This window comes from Lissotriton vulgaris, chromosome 1_1 (genome assembly GCF_964263255.1).
Source record: "Lissotriton vulgaris chromosome 1_1, aLisVul1.2, whole genome shotgun sequence".
NCBI classification, from domain to species: domain Eukaryota; kingdom Metazoa; phylum Chordata; class Amphibia; order Caudata; family Salamandridae; genus Lissotriton; species Lissotriton vulgaris.
Genome location: NC_141685.1, coordinates 1,109,336,964 through 1,109,363,183, shown reverse-complemented (window position 1 = coordinate 1,109,363,183; position 26,220 = coordinate 1,109,336,964). Strand labels below are relative to the sequence as shown.

General features: G+C 47.9%; 1 protein-coding gene across 4 annotated transcripts in view; it reads right to left on the bottom strand.

Moving 5' to 3' along the window:
• The window catches only part of DENND1C (DENN domain containing 1C), a 237,776-nt gene that overhangs the window by 187,335 nt on the left and 24,221 nt on the right, over positions 1–26,220 (bottom strand). For all 4 annotated transcript variants that reach the window (XM_086963582.1, XM_086963585.1, XM_086963591.1 and 1 more), the window contains exon 2: positions 6,731–6,795. In XM_086963582.1, the coding sequence (XP_086819708.1) occupies positions 6,731–6,795 (65 nt within the window). The remainder of the gene's footprint in view (positions 1–6,730; positions 6,796–26,220) is intronic.

Here is a 26,220-nt window from a genome sequence, read left to right as displayed (position 1 = left end):
GGAAAATCCACTGCATAGCATAAATGTGAAAATCGGAACGGTACCACGCTGTTTTGCTCAGTAGGCGAGTGTTGGTACACGAATCCCTCCAAGAGTATTGATTCACCATTATAAAAAGTGTAAATACCAGAATTCTTGCCTATATGCTTAATTTTGCACACTTCGTGCCCGTTATTAGTTAAAAGAACCACTCGTCCATGTTTTGAGAATCCTGACAACCAAGGGTGTGGTGGACGGTATAAGTTATGATTTTGTAAAAAGGACTCCAACCTGACGGTTCCCCTTTGTCTATTTCCTTTTTTCTATGAGCCTCCGGAACACCCAACCCGGTCCAGACGACCTCGAAGGCAAGAGAACAACTACAGCGACTTCGGGCTCATCGAACTCATCTCGGGAAACCTCAGACGAAGAAGACATTCCTAAACCCCCTCCAATTCCTCATTCCTCTAAAATCAATAAACCCACTTTTAAACCCATATTGCAGCCTCCACGCCTGTTTATCAAGCCCTCGCTCTCACACCAAGTAAATGGATGTTTGATAGTTTATTTGCATGTGTGAGTATGTGTGTAAGTAACTCTATGGATGAGTATCGGTGTGTAACAGGATGTATAGGTGTATTGGTACATATGATGATTGAGTACATGTATGAGTGACTATATAGAACTGTTGGTGAATGAGTGGATGTGGAAGTAGATGTTGGAATAGGTTGTTTGTAACTGGTATTGGTATCTCCATTTTCTTGAAATTTATTGTTTCTATTTTTGAATGTGTGTATCAAAGAGTGAGAGGAGGTCTGCCATTCTTTCACAAGGATGATGTCATCAGTGATGTCATTTGAGATGTCATGAGTGATGTCACTGACCATGTCATGAGTGATGTAATATATGACGTCATCAGCAGTGCATTGCAGGCGCGCGAGTTATAGTTAGCTGAACTAACTATAACGGGGGAATTTCAAAGGTTTTGTATGAGTAAAATGAGCAGCTAACTATAAATGGTGTGAAACCTATAGTTTTTCTGTGAATTTCAAAGGTTTTTTAATTGCTAATTCCTAACTATAACGTGTGTGAAACCTATGGTTTTTTCAGTGAATTTGCAAGGTTTTTTAAATGCTAATTCCTAACTATAACATGGCTGAAACCTATGGTTTTTTCAGTGAATTTCAAAGGTTTATTAAATGGTAATTCCTAACTATAACGTGGCTGAAACCTATGGTTTTTTCAGTGAATTTCAATGGTTTTGTTAAGGATAATTTTTAAATGTATTAATTGTTATATTTTTTATACTGATTTCCTACATTATTTTAAATTATTTATTTTTAGATATTTTATTTTCTAAATTACATTACATATTTTTAAAATAAATTGAAAAAAAAAATGTTTTTACACCTCTCTGCAAAGCAGCCTCCTGGCGCGTTTGCAGAGGGGGAACTAATTCCCCTTGCATACTGGGGGTCCCTGGGGGCTAACTAGCCCCCTGGAACCTCCATTATGTGCCAGGGGGCTGCATTGCAGAGAGGTGTAATGAGGCTTTGCCCCTTTTTACACCTCTCTGCAACGCAGCCCCCATGCACGTTTGCAGAGGGGGAACTAATTCCCCTTGCATACTGGGGGTCCCTGGGGGCCAACTAGCCCACCTGGAACATCCAGTATGCGCCAGGGGGCTGCATTGCAGAGAGGTGTAATGAGGCTTTGCCCCTTTTTACACCTCTCTGCAACGCAGCCCCCATGCACGTTTGCAGAGGGGGAACTAATTCCCCTTGAATACTGGGGGTCCCTGCGGGCCAACTAGCACACCTGGAACCTCCAGTGTGTGCCAGGGAGCTGCATTGCAGAGAGGTGTAATGAGGCCACACCCTTTTTTATACCTCTCTGCAACGCAGCCCCCGGGTGCGTTTGCAGAGGGGGAACTAATTCCCCTTGCATACTGGCGGTCCCTGGGGGCCAACTAGCCCACCAGGAGCCTCCAGTATGCGCCAGGGGCTGCGTTGCTTTGCCCCGGGGGGCGGCGGTCCCCGGGGCAGTGTGGGGGGGATTGGGCCCCCCCACACTTCTTTATCACTATGCCCCCGGGATTTGGTCCCCCCGATGGGGTAATTGGAAAAAAAACAGACCGGGTTTAATAAAAAAAAATTGGGCCTTGGGGGTCCTTGTGGGACCACTTGGGCAGGCCTAGGGGGTCAGGGTATTTCTACCCTGCCCCATTTTTGTGTTCTACATGTTTGTTTTTCTGCTTTCTTGTGCCTCGGTCTACCGAGCACAAGATGGCTGCCAACACTTCCTGGTTTGAAGTGTTGACAGCCAATGAGCATGCACCTTTCTCTGGAAGGTACGCGCACCCCGCGATTTTTCGAAAAAAATAAAATAAACATTTTGGGCCTTGGGGGTCCTTGTGGGACCCTCTGAGCAGGCCTAGGGTGTCAGGGTGCTTCTACCCTGCCCCCTTTTTGAGTTCTAAACGTTTGTTTTTCTGCTTTCTTGTGCCTCAGTCTACCGAGGTACAAGATGGCTGCCAATAATTTCTGGTTTGGAGTGTTGACAGACAGTTGACAGCCAATCAGCATGCAGCTTGTGCTAGGGAAGGTACGCGTACGTACGCGTACAGTACGCGGACCCGTACGAGCTTATAGATATATATATATTTTTTCTTTTGATTTTCTCAGGAACTACTGGAGGGATTTATACCATTTAAGCAAAAGCGTGATCTGCGAATCAGACTCTACCATTTTGCCAAATTTCTTGTTATTCCGTTCAGCAGTTCGGGCTGTAGCCGTGTCTAATCGTCTTATGGAAAATAACATGGGGGAAACACGTTTTGGGACCCCCCTTTTTTCTCAGCCCCCACTTGACAAATCCCCCCAAAACTTTCAGGGAAGGAGCGGAGCAGAGCGAGCCATCTTCTTTGAGAAATTCGCGAAGATTCATCAACCGGCGCCAAAGTTTTTCCAAATAGAATGTTGTGGATTTCCTATGGAAACTAGGTCCTAACTATAACTATCTACTGGCGACTGCCAGTAGGTAATATATATATATATATATATATATATATATATATATATATATATATATATATATATATATATATATATATATCACATAAGCATATGAAATGTCCTATTCAACTAACTAGCAAATGTGTTCCCTAATATACACCTACTGTGCAGATGTTAGCCAAGATAATAACCTAAATAAAAGCAAATTCTATTATCAAACGTTGTGGTTTTCACTTTACTGGCAAGATGAAAGGCTGAATCTCATTTGCCAGGAATCATGCATGAATCTGTGGATCACTTAAGCAAGGTGCTATCAAACACAGGTTTATAATTATCTTTGCACAGTGGTGAAGGAAGGGGGCGGGGCCTGAGGTGATATGTGTGCAAACACGCCCTGGGGTGCGTTTTAAGTTGGGGAATTAAATCCTTTTCAATCCAGAGGTCCCCTGGGGGCCAACTAACCCACCAGGTACCTCCACTAAGCGCCACGGAGCTGCGTTGCAGTGTTGTAAAGAGGGGCGTGGTCTCTGAACACCTCTCTGCAATGCAGCTCCCTGGCGCATACTGGAGGTACCTGGTGGGCTAGTTGGCCGCCAGGGGACCCTTAGGATTCAAGGGGACTTAATCCCCCAACTTAAACACGCCATGGGGTACATTTGCACAGTGGTGAAGGTAGGGGGCCTGGTGGGCTAGTTGGCCCCCAGGGGACCGGTGGATTGGAGAGGAATTCGATTTTTGAAACATACAAATATTCTACTAAAATCAGCCGAACTACGAATTCCGATTTACTCACCTGTTATCAGGAGAGAACCCAGTGCTGCATCTTTTAGCCCAGCACTGACCCTGAAAAAAGTAATTTTAACCATACTTATCAGTAACTTGTATTTCCTTCCATAGGAATCCATTGTCTGGTTTTCACCAGTGCTTATTTTCAAAAACTAGAAATATTCTTTAAAAATTGCCTGTATGACTTAAACGCATTCTTTCAACTGTTTACAGGAGATGCAGCAGTGCTGGATCCAGGATCCACCACTGAGTAAGAAAAGGTAACGATAACAATACTTACTTGCTAAGTGAATTTCCTTCCATAGGGTAACAATGACTGGTTTCACTTGGAAATTCTTCGAAGTGTGGAGTTTTGGAACTTTAAAATATTACTATAAAATCAGCAGAACTACGAATTCGGATTTACTCACCTGTTATCAGGAGAGACCTCAGTGCTGCATCTTTGAGCCCAGAACTAATCATGAAAAGTAATTCTAACCATACTTACCAGTAACTTGAATTTCCTCCCATAGGCTAACATTGATTGGTTTCACTTGGAAATACTAAGTGGGGAGTTTTGGAACTTTAAAATATTCACCTAAAATCATCCGAACAACGAATACCGATTTACTTACCTGTTATCAGGAAAGAACCCAGTGCTGCATCTTTTAGCCCAGCACTGACCCTGAAAAGTAATTCTAACCATACTTACCAGTAACTTGTATTTCCTTCCAATAGGAATACATTGTCTGGTTTTCACCAGAAAAGTTTCAGTGTTTATTTTCACAAATAAAAATATTCCTAAAAAATTGCCTGTATGACTTAAACGCATTCTTTCAACTGTTTACAGGAGATGCACCAGTGCTGAATCCAGGATCCACCACTGAGTAAGAAAAAGTGACAATAGCACTACATTTCCTGCCGTAGGATAACATTGATGATTCTATGTGAAAACATTTCCAAGTGTCAACTTTTAAAATACAATAATATTCCTTAAAAATCACGACTGTAACCAAAACGCTTTTACTCAACCATTTACAGGAGATGTCCAAGGACTGAATCTAGGATCCAGTCCTGTGGTTAGAAAAGTAATCCATAAAGTAACTAATTGCAATAAACTAGAAATTCACAGTGAGGTCAATGTTGCATTGTGTTTAAAATTGTGTTGCCCAGTGCAACAACTGTAACTACTGTACTTAAAAGTCTATTGCCTATTTGCAAAGTATTTAACTAAAGTAATTCATCCTGAGAAAGTATATTTTATAATGTAATGTATAATGTAATTATAATGTAGTTTAAAAAAATAAAATATCTAAAAATAAATAGTTTAAATCAGTATCAAAAAAATAAATATAACAATTAATACATTTAAAAAATGTCATTTACAAAACCTTCGAAATTCACTGCAAAAAGCATAGGTTTCAGGCCTGATAGAGTTAGGAATTAGCATTTTAAAAAAACTTTGAAAATTCACTGAAAAAAACATAGGTTTCAGGCCTGATATAGTTAGGAATTAGCATTTGAAAAACCTTAGCAATTCACTGAAAAAACCATAGGTTTTAGGGGTGTTATAGTTAGCTGGACATTTCACTCATATAAAACCATTGAAATTCCTTCCGATATAGTTAGTTGTACTCACTATATCCCGCGCGCCCGCAATCCACTGCTGATGATGTCACATATTACATCATTCATGACATGGTCATTGACATCACTTATGACATCTCAAATGACATCAGTGATGACATTATCCACGTGACAATCAGATACACCTCATCGTACACTAGTATAACCTTTCATCACTCACTGTAAAATACAGAGTACCATATTTGAATCCATTGACACACCAATACAAGGTTCTAAAAACCCACTCAGTGATTCCTAGATCTATACACACATCTAATCACTTACCTATAGATTCACTCATACATAGTACTGTGGTATGCAGGTTTTATGCATCCACATTTCTTATAGGTTATTTTTAACACCTAGTGGGGCACGCCCTCTTCAAAGAACACACCATCCCTCAAATCCCTTTTAAAGCACTGCTTGCTCGCAGATCCTCACAGCCCAATGTGGACAGCTCAACTCATACCAGTGTCTGACAGGCCAGTGCCCAGCACCTCACAGACCAATGATAAGGAATGAGGCCACGGTACAGCTCCTCACAGACCTGTTGCTATAACTGAGGCTTATGTGCGCAGATCCACACAGACACGTGCATACAACGGAGGCTAGTTATTCAGTAGGCGTCCATTAAGGATGAAAGCAGCCAGGTAGCAAGCTGGCCTGGGGCACTAATGCAAGAAAGAAAAAAATGACCCCTGTCACCTGTGTTGGTAGAAAGAGACAGCCATTATTAGTGCCTTGGATGCCCCCCAAATCCTTAGGCCCGGGTGTCGCTGCACCAGTTATACTTGCTATAAATGGAAAACCTAGAAATGCTGGTACTCTCCCATTAAATGTATGGTATAAGTGCTGAGAAGCGCAGGTTCTCTCCCTTTTATTAAAGTGCAGGTACTCAGTACCAGACAATACCTGCCCATTAAAGCACTTGTTATACTACTGATAGTTGAAATAAAATGAAATATAAATTAAATATCAGCATTTGTAGAGCGCAAAGCTTCCGCCGGGGATCAAACCGTGAGCCCCCATGTTCCGGGGTCAGCCGCCCTGGCCGTTGCACCACATCTCTTCCCACATAGAAACAACTCCCCTTAACTTGTCTTTTGGGACACTTGGCGTGCATGAGCTGCACACAAGCATCTGTACAATCCTTAGAAAAACTAGGTATTTGCTTTCTTCAGTTTTAGCTTGCTGCCTTTTTTCAAGAGCATCAGCAAGAAGTAGGACTGACTAAAGGTCAACTCCTTGATGTCATGTGTGTCAGATGGTGTGTGACATCACTTCCACTATCACTGACATTTTGGTGAATCCATATCTGTTGGGTGACAGTTAAAAAATGATCTTACCATCATCTGAGGATTTGGGAATGGTGACTTCAAAGAACCAATCAAATATCTTGTCAGGATTTTCCCTGTAAACAAATGAAAAGAAAAGGGTAAAAATCATTGCTATTGTTATCATTCAAGATAAAGTACAAACTGGGGCAAACCTGGGGCAGGACCAGATATAATAAGGGACAAGATAGATCTGCCATAGTTGCGGACTAGACCTAACCAAGGACAAAGCCAGATGTAATCCAGGACAGTGTAGACAATCCAACAGACCAGACCTAACCCAGGGCAGGGCCAGACCAAACCCACAATAGAACCAGATCGAACCCAGAGAAGAGCCAGGCTCAACCCAGGGCAGTCTCACGTCTAACTTAGAGCTGGTCCATACTTGAGATCTAACCCAAGGGACTGTCAGATCAAATCCACAGCAGGACCACACTGCTTTTGCCGTATGGCTGGGCTACATCTAGCAACAAGGTCGAGACAAAATCATGGACTATACTAGCCAAAATTAGGGATAGCACCACAACTAAGAAAATGACCAAAACTAACAAATGCCGGGACTATATGGAACCATTTTCAGGACCTGATGTAACTGGGAAAGTGACTGGGACTAACCAGGGACATCCAAAAAAATAGAGAAGAACCACATAGACAAAGGGGATCGGGTTATTACACCAGATCAATATATGGTCTCCTAAATCTAAAAACCACACTCAGCCACCATAAACTTACAGAATGAAGCCCCTTACTAAAGAGATAGCAAACACGAATGCCACAGTGGTAGAAAGATATATGTCTTTAATTGGTAGAAATATGTCAAGCACGTAGTGCTTTTTACATTGTATTACATTCACACATATAGAAACACATATCATACAACATAGAAAGGAAGAATTTCGTTAGACCAATTAATGTATTTCAACAACTACATTTCCAAAAATATATATATATTTTTTTACATATAAAAATGTAAATATATATATGTATATATATATAATATATATTATTTTGATATATGTATATATATATATATATATATATATATATATATATATATATATATATATATATATATATATATATATATATATATATATATATGATGTATATATATATATTTATATATATGAAAAAATCCACTGAAAAATACAAAGGTTACAGGAAAGTTAGAGTTAGGTTCTGAATGTATACGCACAAAACTGTATAAATTCATTACAGTTAGAGTGATTTCAAGTAACTAAAACTCGTGCCCTAAGGTAACTATAACTCACTCCCCCGTCATGCACAATTTTCTTATCAATAATTTTATTGTAAATGTTGCAGTGATAATATCAGTAATACTCTATAAGATGTCATGAATTATGTAATATGTAGGGTATTTTAAATAACTCTAAATCAGCTGAATTTCTACAGTTTTTTTTCCTTTAAAAATTTCAAAACTACTGAATAGATTTACCCCAAATCATGAAAAGGGCTCTTTCTGGACCAAGAGCTAGCTTTATGCCAAATTCGGTGTAATTCCCTCTAGGGGTTCAGGCTGTAGTCGTGTTCAAAAACACCAATGGAAATTTGCATGGAAAAAATACATTTGCCCCCCTCCCCTATTTCTTGGTCCCCGCTTGACATATCACTCCAACACAATCCAGACAGAAGTTGAATTCAGGTCTGTAGTAGTTTTGAAAATTTCTGGGCGATTTGTCAAATGGTGTCCAGGAAAATTTGCCTCATTTTAGTGAATGTGCGCCCCCAGGGCTGCTGTGAAGTTGTGCTACATGGGGCAATGCATTCAAGTGAAAAAGAGAGAGACTGCTTTAAAGCTGCTCCGTGTTTTCACTGTGCAGGCGGCAACCCGCCTGAACTTTTAAAGGGGATTAGAGAACTCCTTGCAGGCGGGTGCAGTCACTGACTGCACTCGCCTGCAAGGGGTTGTCTGGGGGGTCCATGGGACCCCATTTCCACCGCCAGTGGGCTGCCATCAGGGGACACACTGACAGTGCGCTTCTTGACAGCTTCTTTGCCTCTGTAATACGGTGCAGGAGCAGATTCAAAAGGATTCCCCCCTTTGCATGGGGCATTCCCCCATGCAAATGAGAGAATTCCCCCTGGAGATAGCGCTTGCGTTTTATGTGCACCAGCGCTGTCGGTATTACAGCATTATTGCATGCATCTGCAGCTCCTTCTGTAAAACAAAATTGCACCGGGCAAGCAAAGTGGGAGCAACACCTGCTGTGCCCCCGGGGCACCTTGTGTACTTAGGACCCAAGTGAGTGTTTCCACATTGGTGGGTTTCCTGAATGTGTTGAGCTGTTGATTGGTTACCTGTTGTGGGGTTTCCATTGGGAATGTACCCAGGTTGAGTTACAGTACGCATGAGCACCTGGGGCCCTATTATGTAAAGGGCGCACTTTCCCTGTTTTCGGCCAGTGCAACTTAAAACAGGTGTGCCGAGCACAAACAGGTAAATTGCACCCTATTACATGGAATGCTCTGCCCCCAGGGCAGACACACACTCACGCTGCCCCGAGGGCATCGCATTCAGGTGAAAAATGGAGTGGCTGCTCTAAAGCCGCTCCATATTTTCACAGTGCAGGTGGCAACCCACCTGCACTTTGAAGCGGGATTAGAGATTCCCTTGCAGGTGGGTGCAGTCAGTGACTGCATCCGCCTGCAAAGGGATGTCTGGGGGGCCCATACGAACCCCTTTCCCCCTCCAGAGGGCTGCTCCAAAGGGGGCGTATTACAGAAAGTGCCCCGAGGGCACAACTGGCATTTGCACCTGCTTTGCACACCCCCTGTGCACTTTGGTACTACAGAAGGGCCCTTCTGCAATACTGATAGCGCTGGCGCACATTAAGCACTAGTGCTATCTTCAGTGGGCATTCCCTCATATGCATGGGGGTGTGCCCCATGCAAATTAGGGAATCCCTCTGCCTTTGCGCCCGCGCCATATTACAGGCACTGCAGAGGCAGCCGGCACGTCGCGCGGGTGACGGGGTGGGCGCACGCGGAGGGGGGCCTGCGTAGGCCGCAATTAAAAACATATTTTAACTTACTTTGCTGGCGGGTCCTATGTCTCTGCTCCTGCTCTCCTGTGACCGAATTCATGAACAGGAAGCACAACAAAGCTCCCCTGCAATGCAGCGTTGTGATTGGTCTGAGCACGGTGACACACACTCAGCCAGGGGCTGGAAGGATGTACATGTTCTCCACTAAGGCTGTAATGAAGCCTGCATGGAACAGTGCGCATGACTGTTTTGTGTAGGCAAGAGGGCCGACCAAACAGTCATTGCGCAATTAGGAGGGTTGTACCACTCCTCCCCTGCAGCCCCACCCCCTCACAGAAGCTGCCGCAGCAGGAGGACAACATAAAATGATAACATTAGTTATTATCATTTGATTTGTTCCTTTCTTTTGCTGCAGTAGAAGAGTGGGGCGATGCTCCTCCTCTTCAGTGGATTAGCCACCACTGAGGCGCGGGCTCAGAGGTACAGAAGCTCTCAGGAGGCACACTGTCAGTGCCCCCACTGGGAGCAGCCCCTTGGTGGGGGTGGAAAGGCGGTCTCATGGACCCCCCAGACATCCCCTGTAGGTGGGTGCCGTCACTGACTGCCCACGCCTGCAAGGGGATCTCTAATCCCCTTTAAAAGTGTAGGTGGGTTGCTGCCTGCACTGTAAAAACACGGAGCAGCTTCAAAGCAGCCCCTTTGTTTTTCCCATGAATGCGCTGCCCCCAGGGCAGCGCCTGTTTGCTGCTGCCCGAGCTTGCGGCTGCCCTGGGGGCAGCGCATACTCCATAATGGGACACATTTTCCTAGATTGCGCCTCATTTATATTATGGCCCAAGGGCAGGTCCGGACTAGACTGTAGCGGGCACTGGGTGTTTCCTCAGTGGGCTGCGAGGGTGGGCGGTTTTTTAGACCCCTGGTGGGCCGTTTTGTTACTGGGGGATGGTTTTACAGCATAGCTGCAATATCGGTCCCTGCAACAAAAGCGAAAAGCGGCACAAAGCTTTCCACCAACACCCTCCCCGCCCTCCCCCCGGGGCCAGCCAATATCTTTGCTAGGGCCAGTGTTGGTTCCCAGGCTCCCCGGCCCTGACCAGGGGATGCACTGACAGTGGACTTCATGTGAGCTTCTTTGTCTCTGAGCGCGCATCTGTAATATGGCGCAGGCACAGAGACAAAGGGATTCCCTCATTTGCATGAGACATGCCCCCATTCAAATGAGTGTACGCCCACTGAAGGTAGCGCTGCCACTTTATGTGCGCCAGCGCTATCAGTATTACAGAAGGGACTGCAAAAGCATCTGTGGCCCCTTCTGTGATACCAAAGTACCCCCTGTAATAAGGCCCCTGGTGTTGAAACTCCACTTAGCTATCACCAAGGATAAATTCAAATGTTGACGAGTTACCCAGTGCACCTTTTTCTGTGAGATGGTTATCTGGTTTACTTTTCATTGTCGGGGCGAACCTGATAACTTCCCTGCTGGCCTTTACCTAGTGTGTGCTCCCTGCTGCCAGGTTACCTGACACATATTTCCCTGTTGAATTACCTGGTATACGTTTTCCTCTTGTTGATTACTTGGCATGCCTTTGTTGTTGGCAGGTTACCTGGCGCTCGTTTCCCAGTTGGCATTTGACCTGGTGCGTAGTTCCCCATTGGCTGCGTGGAGTTCTGAGATGCAACGGCAGGCCCAAATGTCAAGAAAGGCAAGTCTTTGGCAGCACGGCAGCTCAGCTGCACCTTGTTTGGCTCTAGGTTTAATTTTTTTCAATATGGAGACGTTCAGCCAGTGTCTACCTACTCCTTCTCACACTGCAAGAGACACCCGCATTTAAGGTTGAACGCACGTTTCAGATTGCAAGGCCACAACACAATGCTGTACCAGCTTCTATGTTACTGCCTACGGAGGGAGTCCAACGTTACGTTACAGCTGTCCTTCATGCTCTGTCACATGACGCATTATTACGTCGCTAGCAGCATCCAGTCCGCTCTCCATCTTTGTTGTGTCTTGTTTCTTGGGTCTCCCACCTGCCTTTCAGCTTAGAGATGAACGCCTCTCTGGTTGTCTGTGTTTTTACCAATCAGCTTTGTTCTTTGTTACCTGCCTTTCAATGCTTGAGGTCCATGCGCTGCTGCCAGTTTGCTCTCTTTTTTTTCTTACTTGCTGTTGCTGACTTCTGTAGTGGCTTTCAGTAGTTTTAGACTGGTCCGCCTCTTTGTGCGAGTTTAAACTTCTTTTGAATCTCACTGTCTTTCTGCTCGCGGCCTCGATCTATCCTCGCGAACCCTCCAACCGCCGCACTGGCTCTGGCGCCTTCTATTGGCTGGCTAATATTTGTTTTGCTTATTTCCTCGGAGCCGCGGCCCTCTCCGGCGAACTGTGACTGGCCACCTTAGCACGTCAAACCTCCGGGCATTTCTTCGGACTTTGTTGGGGAAGATTTAAATGAATCTTGAGTTAGGTAAAACAAATTCTAAGTCCCCGGGAGGGTCGCAGCATAGCGGGAACCGAACCGACATTCTATCACAATTCCGATAAGAGCGGGGCCATTACATTCCTTTATTTGGAGAGTCTCTCGTGGCGTCCCTTTTCTGAGGAATGGTTGCAGGTTATTGGAAGATTTGATACAAAATGAAAAAGTTCATGTGGATACATTTCTGAAAAGGACATTCGGGGCGGGCTGGCATCTATTCTTGGTGAAGTCTTCCCTGAAATCATCTTTTGGGAAATGCTCTATTGTGCTGCCAGGAACATCCCGTCAACTGGTCCTTGTACAAGTACAAGGCCACCATGTGTGCCATTGTGAAGCTGGGACTCAAGACTTGGATGGATGGGGCGAGGGGCATTTCCTGGAGCTCACAGCAAGAGATGCTGTTGATACCTTGAATGTGGGCAAGTTTTTTCCCCATCAAAGTTATCTGATTGTAGCCGGGACGTACGAGGTTTCAAGTCAATCTTGGTCAGTTACTCTGTGGCAGATGGCGTTCCTCTCTTTTAGCAATGGGTTGTCGTCTGCCTCCACAACACTGGGTTGTGAACCTTCAAGAGTGAGACAAACACACCCAGGTTCAGGGGTTGCCATGAGGCTCCTCAGGTGAAACCAGTCTCTCTTAAGTTCTGTATGACAGCAGGGCTTTAAGTGGGATGAAAAAAACTCGGGGGGTGGGGGGGGGGGGGGGGGGCGGGTTGGTCTCCTCTCAAATGAGAGTTGGCAATGTAATTAAGGACGTGTCTCGTGTCTTTAAACCTGTGTGCTAAAAATCTGTGCTTCGCATAGTGTGCCGCCCGACTTGTATTTTGCTGTTTCTGTCATTGCATCCAGATATATCATACATCAAGTAACATCATTCCTTCATTCCTACACCAAGTCAGGACTATTGGCTTTGTCAATGGTTGTTAGTTGCATAAGATAAATAAGCAGCAACTATGGCTTGTATATAATATTGAAAAAGCTTCCACTTAAAGCCCTGGTGACACCACGACAATGTTCCTGCTCCCGAGTTTCAAAAAGGGAAGGGAAATCTAGAGAGAAAATGACTATCTTTGAAGGATTTCCCTTCCCCTACAGCGCTCACCTGGCATGACGTCATGCTGTAACTTCCCCACTAGTGAGAAGTGAGCACTGTGAGCACACGCACATCAATGCGCCTGCTGTCACTGCAGTCTGGAAAAAAAACAGACCGCCTGTGCCAGGGCACAAAACAGAGCCCAATAGAGACCCGTTTCGAGGCCTCCTTTAAAAAACTGGCGGTGCTCAGCACCGGTGAGACCCGGCCCACTTAATGCCCTGATGATAGCGTCCTGACTTTACTCCCTAAGATGTTTACAGTTGTGTGTATGAGGGGAGAGTGACCAGATTATCATTCCTATATGCTGTTGGCAGCCTGGTAGCTACTGGCACAAACAGTACATCTTCTCGTGAACTACTTTAAGTCACCCATCTCTTTCTGGACATTACACGGTGTAGGGCGTTGGGATAGTGATTTGATTATGCCACTGTTGTTCCTTGGTGTACTATGTCTCAGTGAATGGCTGCTGTCTCAGTTTTACAGCTGTATTGGGGATCATAGGCTGGTTGGACTGCAGCAACTGGTGGTGGTTAATATGCTCTTGAAGGTGGATGGTGGTAACCCTCTCTATTCATTTACACAGTAATCAGAACTGGGCGAAGGGTTAAGATCTTGTCAGTTTCACTTGGGGCTTTTTGTGAGGGGTTGAATCTCACCAGTTTTATTGAGGATGAGAATTCCCAGAAGGAGAGTGGTACTGATGTTGAGGATGGGTGGAAGATGCTCTGGACCAAAGGTCTTCAAACAGTAGGACGGGCCTCCCTGGAGGAGGCCTGGATTGACCTATTGGTGTGCCCTAGTCTCTGACCAAGAGGAGCAGTGCTGTGTCCCTGGGGAACAGGGACAAACATCCAGTGGTGGCTTCTCCGCAATGGCGGAGGAGCGTCGCCCTACTGCCTGGCTCAGAGCCAGCAAATGTAAAATAAAACTATGTTGTTACATCATTCTATTTTGCATTTACCGGCTCTTAGCCAGTGCTGTAGGGAGGGGCGGGGCCTAGGAATGGGAGAGTGAAGGAGGAGTGCTACATGCACTCCACTCCCTAAGTGCTCATGTGTGTTTTGCTGGCCACCACAGGCGGACCCAAACACACATGCGCACTTAGGTTTTCTCCAACCCAGCTGCATTGAGCAGTCGGGCTGGAGAAATCTCACATACTCCATTACCTGAGCAGGGCGTTTTTCTAGCCCGCTCAGGCTAATCCTTGTTCTGCTCTGTGGCACGGGGATTGGATAGAAGTCTGTCCCAGGGACTGCTGGGACGCCCGCGACACTGGAAGCGGTTGGCGGCACGTTTAAAAAAAATATTTAAAATGTATTTCTAACCCCCCCAGTGCGCGACCCTCTCCCCCTGACCCACCAATCTTTTTAAAAAAAATATTTCTTTATTCTTTCAGTTGAAATAAAACATTTTCCACTTCCAGGCAGGTATTAAAGTTGCTATGCAATAAAACATTGTTATTAACATCACCAGCGCCATCCTCCCTCCCCCTACCAGCTTCCTGTGTGCCATTTCCACTTAATGTATAACTTTTGCATATCCTTAACTGTCACTGACTCGCCTTTCCTGACTATGTGTCTTCTCCCATTCACTTGGTTCCCCTGCGGGGAGTTCTTGTTGTGTAGTGGAGGATTGATCCTCTAGTTCTTGGATCATCAACCCCCATGCCTGCAGCACCTCCGGCAGTTTCTTGTCCTGTCTTGTTTTCCTCTATAGGTCTATTCTGCCATTACCCATTCCTTCAGTCAGGTTTGCTTTCCACTTATCTATGGCTGGGCCCTGTGGGAGTAGGCAGTGTTTTTACTTCGGTTGCGGTAACACGAGCAAGGAAGCACCAGCACACTTAGATCGGGATAATTGAAGAATTCCCCATAGAAAGGATAAAAAGAAAGGAAAATCCTTTAATGTGAAGATGAGAATACTGCGGAAAAATACTGACATATAGACTGGTGCCATCACATATCCTTAGAGAACAGGAAGGAACGTCCACAAAGCGGAGTAATTTTTGCCCATAATTGAAAAAAGAAAACCTTATAGTCGATTTACAACCTTAGATTTTATAGATAATGAGAAAAAGCTGTCCGTAATCACCTTCACAGTAATCAACTAGGGTGAATGGTAACTAAGATCAAGAATTGCTTTTAATTGTCCTGAGGAAGGTGGTGCGCACAGCAGGATCCACCGAAACGCGTCAACTTGGATTCATTTGAATGTTTTAATAATGTATTGTATAAGCCTATATTGATTTGGTTTCATTTGAGTGTTTGAATAATATGTTGCAAACAATTTGGATTATTGTGTATAAATATACAGTGAACATCTACAAAAAAAGTATACATACATCTGATCTTTTTAATTTTTAATTTCTTTTTATAAATAAAAATACTTGAACAGCATACATGCCTTGGCAACGTAATATATAGTTTTAGATTGTAAGTGCTTTTGTGGTTCCACTTGAGATGGGGGAGGTTTGAGTGAATGAGAAACTGGATGATTAAAATCCATATTAGACATCTATTGAATCTCTTTGGATATTTGGATTGAAGTTAGATTCCAGAATAACTTGTAGTACAGAAAATCAAGGGAACCTTTGTGTTTGTTGATATTATTTACCCTGTTCCCTTGGTATTAAAAGGGTTACTCTCTTTCTCTTTATATTGTTAGCCAGTGTATAGCTATTCGTCTCTTAGCAATCACCAGTCCAAGCATTGTTTGGCATTTCTTGGAATCAGTCCCAGGAAACAGGTCAGTCCGTATTTCAAGTGCTATCAACCATTCCATCACTCTTTTCAGCTGAATTATTACGTCAGTCCAATATGTTTGTATTTTGGGGCAATGCCAGACCATATGTACAAAGTCGGCCTGAACATATAGACCCAGGGGACACAGCGGGTCAGGTGCTGCGTTTATAGAATGTAGTCGCATATGGTAGAGGTATGTCATGTGAACAATATTGTATTGTAATTGTTTAAACCTGGCACAAATTGACACTGCGGAACTCATCAAGAATTTTTTTCCAGTCAGTCAGCATTAGCGATTGGTCGCTGACCTCTTGTCACTTCTGTTCATTCTTAAGGGATTTACCTCGTTTTTCCTCCGTCAATGCCTTATCAATAAATCAATCAATGACATTTATAGAGCGCGCTACATACCCGTAGGGTCTCAAGGCGCTGGGGGTGGGGGGGGTGCCGCTACTGCTCGAACAGCCAGGTCTTCAGCTTCTTCCTGAAGGAGAGGTGGTCTTGGGTCAGGCGCAGGTCGGTCGGGAGGGAGTTCCAGGTCTTGGCGGCCAGGTAGGAGAAGGACCTTCCTCCTGTAGTCGCTCTTCGGATGCGGGGGACGGCGGCGAGGGCGTGGTTGGCTGATCGGAGGTGGCGTTTGGGAGCGTAGAAGTTGATTCGGCTGTTGAGGTAGCTCGGGCCTTGGTCGTGTAGGGCTTTGTGTGCGTGGGTGAGGAGGCGGAAGGTGATTCTTTTGTTGACGGGGAGCCAGTGAAGGTCTCTCAGATGTCCGGAGATGTGGCTGGTTCGTGGGATGTCGAGGATGAGTCTGGCTGAGGCGTTCTGGATCCGCTGGAGTCTCTTCTGGAGCTTGGCGGTGGTACCGGCGTAGAGGGCGTTGCCGTAGTCCAGTCGGCTAGCGACGAGGGCCTGGGTGACGGTCTTCCTGGTCTCGGTGGGGATCCACCAGAAGATCTTCCGTAGCATGCGTAGGATGTTGAAGCATGCCGAGGAGACGTTGTTGACTTGCCTGGTCATGGAGAGGGAGGAGTCCAGGATGAAGCCCAGGTTGCGTGCATGGTCTGTCGGTTTGGGTGCGGTGCCCAGGGCGGGAGGCCACCAGGAGTCGTCCCAGGCGGAGGGTGAGGAGCCCAGGATGAGGACCTCCGTCTTGTCCGAGTTCAGTTTCAGGCGGCTGGTCGTCATCCACTCGGCTACCTCTTTCATCCCTTCGTGCAGGTTGGCTCTGGCGGCGGCGGGGTCGTTGGTCAGGGAGAGGATCAGCTGGGTGTCGTCGGCGTAGGAGATTATGTTGAGGTTGTGTTGGCGTGCGATGGCCGCGAGGGGGCTCATGTAGACGTTGAAGAGGGTGGGGCTCAGAGAGGATCCTTGAGGGACGCCGCAGATGACTTCAGTGGCCTCTGACTTGTACGGTGGTAGGCGGACTCTCTGTGTTCTTCCGTCGAGGAAGGAGATGATCCATTCCAGCGCCTTGTCCTGGATTCCGACGTTGCTGAGGCGCTGTACTAGGGTGCGGTGGCAGACAGTGTCGAATGCCGCGGAGAGGTCTAGGAGGATGAGGGCCGCTGTTTCTCCGTTGTCCATCAGAGCTCGGATGTCATCGGTGGCGGCGATGAGGGCGGTCTCGGTGCTGTGATTGGCTCGGAAGCCGGACTGTGAGGGGTCGAGGGATCCATTCGTCTCGAGGAAGGCGGCCATCTGCTTGTTGACTGTCTTCTCGATGACTTTGGCTGGAAACGGGAGGAGCGAGATGGGGCGGTAATTCTTGAGTTCGGTGGGGTCCGCTGTGGGTTTCTTGAGTAGAGCGCTGAGTTCGGCATGCTTCCAGCTCTCAGGGAAGGTGGCGGTGTCGAAGGATGTGTTGATGATGTCTCGCAGGTGGGGTGCGATGACAGCGTCAGCCTTGTTGAAGACGTGGTGAGGGCAGGGGTCGGTCGGTGATCCGGAGTGGATGGAGTTCATCGTGCGGATGGTGTCTTCGGTGCTGATCGGGGTCCAGGCATGGAGGGTGGTGGTGGGGGGTGGTTGTTCGGTCTTGGTGTGCGTTGGTTGGTTGTTGAAGCTGTTGTGTATGTCCGCGATCTTGTTGTGGAAGTATGAAGCGAGGGAGTTGCAGAGGTCTTGCGATGGGGTGATGTCGTTGTTTCCTGCGCTGGGGTTGGATAGCTCTTTCACGATGTTGAAGAGTTCCTTGCAGTTGTGTGCGTTGTTGTCCAGCCGGTCCTTGAAAGCAGTTTTCTTGGCGGCGCGGATCAGCTGGTGGTGCTTCCGGGTGGCCTGCTTGAAGGTCGTCCCTCAAGGATCCTCTCTGAGCCCCACCCTCTTCAACGTCTACATGAGCCCCCTCGCGGCCATCGCACGCCAACACAACCTCAACATAATCTCCTACGCCGACGACACCCAGCTGATCCTCTCCCTGACCAACGACCCCGCCGCCGCCAGAGCCAACCTACACGAGGGGATGAAAGAGGTAGCCGAGTGGATGACGACCAGCCGCCTGAAACTGAACTCGGACAAGACGGAGGTCCTCATCCTGGGCTCCTCACCCTCCGCCTGGGACGACTCCTGGTGGCCTCCCGCCCTGGGCACCGCACCCAAACCGACAGACCATGCACGCAACCTGGGCTTCATCCTGGACTCCTCCCTCTCCATGACCAGGCAAGTCAACAACGTCTCCTCGGCATGCTTCAACATCCTACGCATGCTACGGAAGATCTTCTGGTGGATCCCCACCGAGACCAGGAAGACCGTCACCCAGGCCCTCGTCACTAGCCGACTGGACTACGGCAACGCCCTCTACGCCGGTACCACCGCCAAGCTCCAGAAGAGACTCCAGCTGATCCAGAACGCCTCAGCCAGACTCATCCTCGACATCCCACGAACCAGCCACATCTCCGGACATCTGAGAGACCTTCACTGGCTCCCCGTCAACAAAAGAATCACCTTCCGCCTCCTCACCCACACACACAAAGCCCTACACGACCAAGGCCCGAGCTACCTCAACAGCCGAATCAACTTCTACGCTCCCAAACGCCACCTCCGATCAGCCAACCACGCCCTCGCAGCCGTCCCCCGCATCCGAAGAGCGACTACAGGAGGAAGGTCCTTCTCCTACCTGGCCGCCAAGACCTGGAACTCCCTCCCGACCGACCTGCGCCTGACCCAAGACCACCTCTCCTTCAGGAAGAAGCTGAAGACCTGGCTGTTCGAGCAGTAGCGGCACCCCCCCCCCAACCCCAGCGCCTTGAGACCCTACGGGTATGTAGCGCGCTCTATAAATGTCATTGATTGATTGATTGAGTGCACACCCGACATCGCCAGCAAAATTGCGTACTCCTATACAAGCGCTTTGGGAGCGCTTTATTGATAATTACAAGCCGGTGCCCACCCAGCATTGCCCCGAGATAGTCCCCGTCGCCGCCCGGCCGAACCGGAAGTCAGGCAGGCCGGGGGCGGGACGACGAGACACCCGGAAGTGCTCCGGTGGAAGCAGGAAGAAGAAGAGACCTGCTCAAGCGCGTCCCCGGAGCCCCGCACTGGAGCCAGAAGAAAGGTTCGACCGGACCGGAGCCAGAGACAAGACCCGGTGAGTGGGACCTGGGGCTGTGCTACAGAGAGGGGGGCGTCGGGGCACATTGCCAGTGCCCAACCCCCTCCTACCGCAGCGTTGCGGAACCACGAGGGCTCCAGGGCACTCCGCTGTTCTTAAGTCCCCCAGAGGGGGGACTCCACCCTCAAGGCACCCTTTGCTCTCAGAGCCCCGAGAGGCTCACAGCTCCGCATTTGTTGCCCGAGCCCCTGAGAGGCTCAGGGCGCTATTTGCTCTGAGAAGCCCCGAGAGGCTTCCGGCCCGCATTATTGGTTTCGAGCCCTGAGAGGCTCAGGGGCATATTTGATACTCCGAGCCCAGAGAGGCTCAAAGGCCCCATTGGTTTAGAGCCCAGAAAGACTCAAGGCGGCATCTTTATTGTTTAAAGCCCTAAGAGGGATCCGGGGGCACATCTTTATTTCAGAGCCCAGAGAGGCTCCCTACCCACGTTGTCGTTTCAGAGCCTGTGAGGCTCCAAAGTTGGCCCCAGCATTGTCCTGCCAGTAGTTCCGCAGCTGCCACGTTTAGGCCCCGGACATTGGGACACAGGGCGTCCTAGCCCCAACATGGCCAGAGGGCCTAGGGACAGTCACAGGTGGTGACTTATGTGAGTTTGGCGCAATTGTTCTTTTGCTGCACCTCTGAATGTGTTTTTATGCGTCATGTGCCTTGTTTTTACACCTCAGAATGTAGGTTCTGCATCATGTGTTTTCCTTCCCTACACCTCTGAATGTGTTGTGATGCATCATGTGTAATGTGCTTATACCCCTACAGGTATTGTGATACTTAGGTGGTTGTTTTTCCCCTAGTACAGGTGGTGCTAGTGAGGTCCTGGTTCCCTGCGTGACCTGTTCCTAAGGTGGTTAGGGTTGCGTAGGTGGTACTTACCTGTTACCAGTAGTTGCTGGTTGTGTGCTCTATTTTTATAGTTTGTGCTACAGTAATTTTATATTCTATGTTCTAAGTGCTAATTCTACCCAGTGCTAAAGTCTGAAAGTGCATATTCCTGACAGTGGTCCATGTGGCCCTGTCTTGTACATATCCCCTGTAAATTCCGCCCATGCCTGTTGGCACATTGTAAAGTGTGTGTACTATCTAATGTGTTTTGCTGTAATACAAAGGCTATTTTTATATATAACCTTGTGTGGAGTTTCCTTTGTGGTGGGCCTTGGGTGTTGTTGCTGGGGTGCGTGCGCAAACACTTAACTCACATTGCCTCCGAGTTTAGCCTTGCTGCTCGCGCCACGTTACCTAGAGGGTGAGCAGGGGTTATCTTGGCGTGTAACTCCCTTGCCCTGACTTAGGAGTGGTGGTCTCTGACTGACTTTGGCGCAAGCCCTGGCCAGCCAGGGATCCCATTTCTAACACCAGTTTTGAACACAACATCAAAACTGTAATTTTACCTGTTCCCCCCTCCCCCAACCCACAAGCATAAATTCCCCATTCCTCTTGCTCAACAAAATGGCCTAAGGATCGGGGACTCCACCCCAAAACAATCACCTCCCACCTCCCTAATACACTTACCTCCCTATTGTTTCACAACCAAGAGTTTTTGTTGTGGGTTTAGTATACTGATCTACTATGTGGCCGACCAGCCATTCAGCACACTACCTCGCCGGACCTCAAGGACTCTGCAAGGCAGCACATGCCCACAGCCGCTGGGGTGTCCTCTAAGTTCAAATGGCGAAATCCCACAATGTCAAAGTTTTCGTAGTCCTATTCCCCAGACCGTATATTTTCCTTTTTTTCCTCCCTCCTCTCCACCCCTCATCCCACAGCTACATTTGCAGTTCAATCAGTCATTGCGGTATCTAGTGTCTCCCCTCATCCCATGTACTCACAATTTCTGGCTGCTTCATACTGGCCTGACGTGTCTGCTTTGGTGAGTCTTTATTCCTCATCCGGGGGTATCTTCGGACTGAGATTGGGTCTCTTGTACCAAACAGAGTGGGAAAAACTGATTCTGAAGCGCTATCATTAACGTTTCGTTCTGAAGAGTTCCATTGGCTCCAACCAGGATATGAATGAGATCCGTTACTTCTAGCGACGTGGATCCTCATTCGCCGGAATCTCAACATGGGCTTCTTTGCCTTCTATTCTTTCTCGGCTGTTCTCTCCATCCCCGATTATGATCCTGCCCAATCAATCCTACTGAATCCATCCAGTCTGCTGCCTCTTGAGGAGGTTCATAGAACAGGACTCTGCCCCCATATTGCACTTGGAGCTTCGCTGAAAAAAGCAGGTTATATTTAATATTACTAGTTGGATGGGGCGCTAGAGGGCGCACAAGCAGAATGGCTGCCCTGTGGTGAGGCTCCTGCTACCCGGAATAATTATCCGGTATTTATCCTGCTAAATCGGAACGAAAATCGCTTTTCTGAAGCCTGCGTGCTTAAGACTACTAGCTCCACACACTGTGAAAATCTAGAGGCGATCCGAGTCTCAGAGGCTGAGAAACGCAGTGCTGATTTCCCTGCCGAGAGCTGCCTTGGTGACAGAGGGGTCGGCGTCGGCGGCGTCAGGTGGCAGGAAAGTCCGGGGATCGCATGAGGTGAGCAGGCCTCTGTGATCTGGGACGAAACTGCTGAGACCTTCGCCCGGAGACTCGAGATGCTGTGCCAATACTGCCGAAGAGCTTGAGGAGGTGGGCTATAACATTTGCCTCCGCACGCGCTGCTTCCAACTAGAGAGTAAAGCCCCACGCGACCTGCTTAATGAAGTGCGGACCCAAATGACCTAACGGTCGACATTTTCACCGGCAAGACGCAATGGAAAACCGGATCTAGACCTGCCTCTCGGTGCAGCACTCTGACTCTGGCCCTTATCCTTCATTCCACAGAGGGGGAAACTTATTTTATGACCATATAGCGCTTCTTGAGGCGTCGAGGGACACGACGCGCTAACTGCGAAGGGGGTGGTACTTCTTGGAGCGGACTGCTGGACAGGGCGCCAAACGCACTGCGCCTTCGGAAACTCAGGCAGCCTTGGGCGCTAAACCCCCGCAGTGAGACACAAGCTGCAGTTGTGGGCGGCAGTATCCGACGCTTTGCACTGAATGACTCAGCTACAGGGCAATTAACCCGAAGGAGGGGTGGCGCTATTTACAAGAATTGCGGCGGCGTTGCGGAGATGTAAGCAATCGAACACCAGCCAGTAGTTGAGCTCGCCCACAACGCACAACATTGGACATATTGATGAAAAGGCCTAGCAGTGTGGTGTGACCCGGGGGCAACATCGAAACCGGGAATAAGAGCCTTTGTGACGGACACCTCCATTATCGCTTCAGTCCAACGACGCAGGGTGCAGACAACGAGGTATTAACACACTACCGGCCCCGAGAGGCGCAGCATGCTATCGGATCACTGGGTGCAGACGGAGGTATGGGAAAGCCAGACACCCGCCAGCCGAAACTTAACCTTGAAGCCGCAAAAAAAGGGGCTAAACAGACTATGACGGATGCTGACTTATATAATAGGGATATGTCAGGTGGCAATGCGTCATCTCAAGACCGGGACATGCGGCAGATACTGCAGGAAATGCGACAAGGCTTTGCCACAATCGTCGATAAGGTGGATTGCATGTCCTCAAGGATGGACGCTATTGTACATAAGGTAGACAAGCATGAGGAGAGAATAAAGGAGACCGAGAGGCGAATATCGGACAACGATGACACCACCGCTAGTCATGAGACGCAATTGACGAGAATGGATAAGTTGCTACGTATCATCGCTGCGAAGAATGAGGAATTGGAGGCCCGCAGTAGACGCAACAACATCCGCGTGACGGGCATTCCGAAATCCACAGACACTGGGCGTATGGAAGATTTAATCGAAAAACTGCTCATAACTGCCATAGGGGCTGAGGCATTCTCCGCACATCTTATCGTGGAACGTGCGCATCACTCCCTTGGGCTGAGGCCGAAACCAGGTGCCCCTCCGAGGCCCATCATTGCGCGCATACTGAATTACTGCGACCGCGATGTGGCACTGCGGGCACCACGCGCCAAACAAAATCTGGTGTACAATAGGGTGTCCTTCTTGATCTTTCCGGACTTTACTCCGATGGTACAGGCGGAGCGGCGCAAGTTCATCGAGGTCAAAAATAAACTGCGTGCAGCACAGATCGATTATGCCTTATCATATCCAGCACGACTTCGTGTGACTCATCAAGGGAAACAACGATTCTTCACGAACCCGCAACAGGCTGAGGACTACTTACGATCGCTGAAACGGACGCAGCGGGGAGGAAATGGACGCAATGCATGCCAACAGGAACATGACCAAGGCACGGACGAAGAAGCCTGAACTGTGGCAACCACCACTTGTTTTCACTTCCTAATTATTGCTGTTGGTAATACTAACGCTTGATGAGAGACTGCAACTGCAACCGAAGCGTGGATACGTATCCCAGAAGGACTGCAGATGTTCCGATGGTAATGTATTCCAGGACCCGCCACCCCCCCCTCAATTGGAGCCTAGAGGTCGCACAGGTCCAGAGGCTTGAGGTGGGGAAGGTGGCGGTGTAACCCTCTAGAATGGCCCCCTACGGGTATTCCCCTGAATTGGATTGTGTTTGTTGGGGAGGGACTACGTTTCTGGTTTTGGAAAGGGGCAGTGGGTGGGTAGACTGGTCTGGGAAGTTGGGGCTGCTTAAGTGGGTGGAGGGTTGGATTGTGGTTGGGTAGGGGGTGGGGGAGGGTAATGTTAGCTTAGTTCTAGACAGCGCAGATGCACAAGAGGACACTATACAGGATGCTATGTGGGCTGAAGTTGATGATATATGAAATGGGTGGTACTGCCTGCACATTATTGCCACTCTCTGTCACTGGCGAATTACCTAACAACTCTTTAGTGGTCATATCCTGGAACATTAGGGGCCTTAACGACACTCGTAAGTGTAGAAATGTATTGTCTTACCTAGATCGGCACAAGCACAAGTGGTATTACTGCAAGAAACGCACATTCCCGAGCAGACCAGTCCTTCCTTTGCCAACAGATGGGCTGGTGGTAGATTCTTTTCAGCCTATTCCTCCTACTCCAGGGGTGTTGCAATACTAATTAAACAAGCTGTCCCATTCACATCCCTTGGTCACCTGACAGATACAGCAGGGAGGTATGTCATAGTATGGGGGAGACTGGGTGACGGGACGGTTAGCATTGTGAATTGTTATGCTCCCAATGTTGATGCTCCCGAATTTTTTACAATGCTATGGGCTAAGATCCTGGATATTGGCTCCACTCACGTCATCTGGGGAGGGGACTTTAACGTGGCATTAACACCTTCACTGGATAGGGCGGACGGGCTGGCACACTATCATCCTAAAGCCAGGGAAGTCATGCAGGGTATAGTGGGGGAAGGCTCATTGGTAGACAGCTGGAGACATAAACATCCTACGAAGCTGGAGGGCACACACTTCACATCCTACACAGGAACATGGGCACGTCTGGAATATTGTTTCATGACATGGGGCTTAGCGGCTGGTGTGACGGCTGCGAAACATCTAGCCCGCACTTACTCTGATCACTGTCCTGTACTAGTCACACTGACGGTGCCTGGTTTTGACCAACCTGGCGATTACAGCCCACTGTCTTGCTTGATGCAGCCTTTAGAGAGGAGCTACGCGAAGACATACAGGACTTTTCCCCCCGCAATAAGGGTACTGTCGACAGTGTTGAAATGGTCTGGGAGGCCTTTAAGGTTACGGTACGCGGGTGGTGCATAGCAAAAGGGTTTGGAGTACTGCGGGATATCCAACGCACAATACAAAAAATAGAGGTTGACCTAAAAGAACTAGAGAAAAGAATACAGAAGGGAGATAAGGCCGAGGCGCAAACAGAATTTCGAACCAAGCTGTCGGAATATGAGGAGGAAGCGAACCGGGAATCGAAATTCCGAAGTAAATACTGGGTAGCTCGGAAATATGGGGAGGGTGAACGCCCAGGAAAGGCCTTATCTGGAATCATAAGACATGCGCGAGGCACCAATACTATACTTGAACTTTCCGACAGTAATGGGGAGATATGTAGGGACAATGCCCGCATAATGGAAGTACTTACCAGGCATTACCAAGGATTATGCACTACACAGGTCTCAGGTGATTTAGACTTGGATGGTTTCCTGGGAGACGTGGCCTTATGTTGGCTATGCGATGTGCACAGGCAGTTTCTGAGTGTTCCACTGGAGTTAGACGAAATCAGAGAGGCGATTATGTCCTTAAAAAATGGGAAGGCGCCGGGGCTAGACGGTATACTGGCGGAATTCTACAAATGTTATATAGACATTATGGCACAGGTGCTATGCGAAGTATTCGAAGACTCAATGGAGGTGGGTACACTTCCACAATCCATGCGGGAGGTGGTGATCACCTCTCTTCTAAAACCAGGTAAAGAGCCCACGGAGTGTGATTCCTACCACCCCCTATCCCTAATAAACTGTGATGCAAAGATATTGGCCAAAGTACTGGCTACAAGACTGTCATTACTGATGACTCAAATAGTACTGCCGGATCAATCAGGTTTGTCCCGACCAGAGCGACTAGTCATAACCTCCGTACCCTGTTTTCTCTCACGCAAACTGAAGCACCGGAATTTCCTCTTGCTG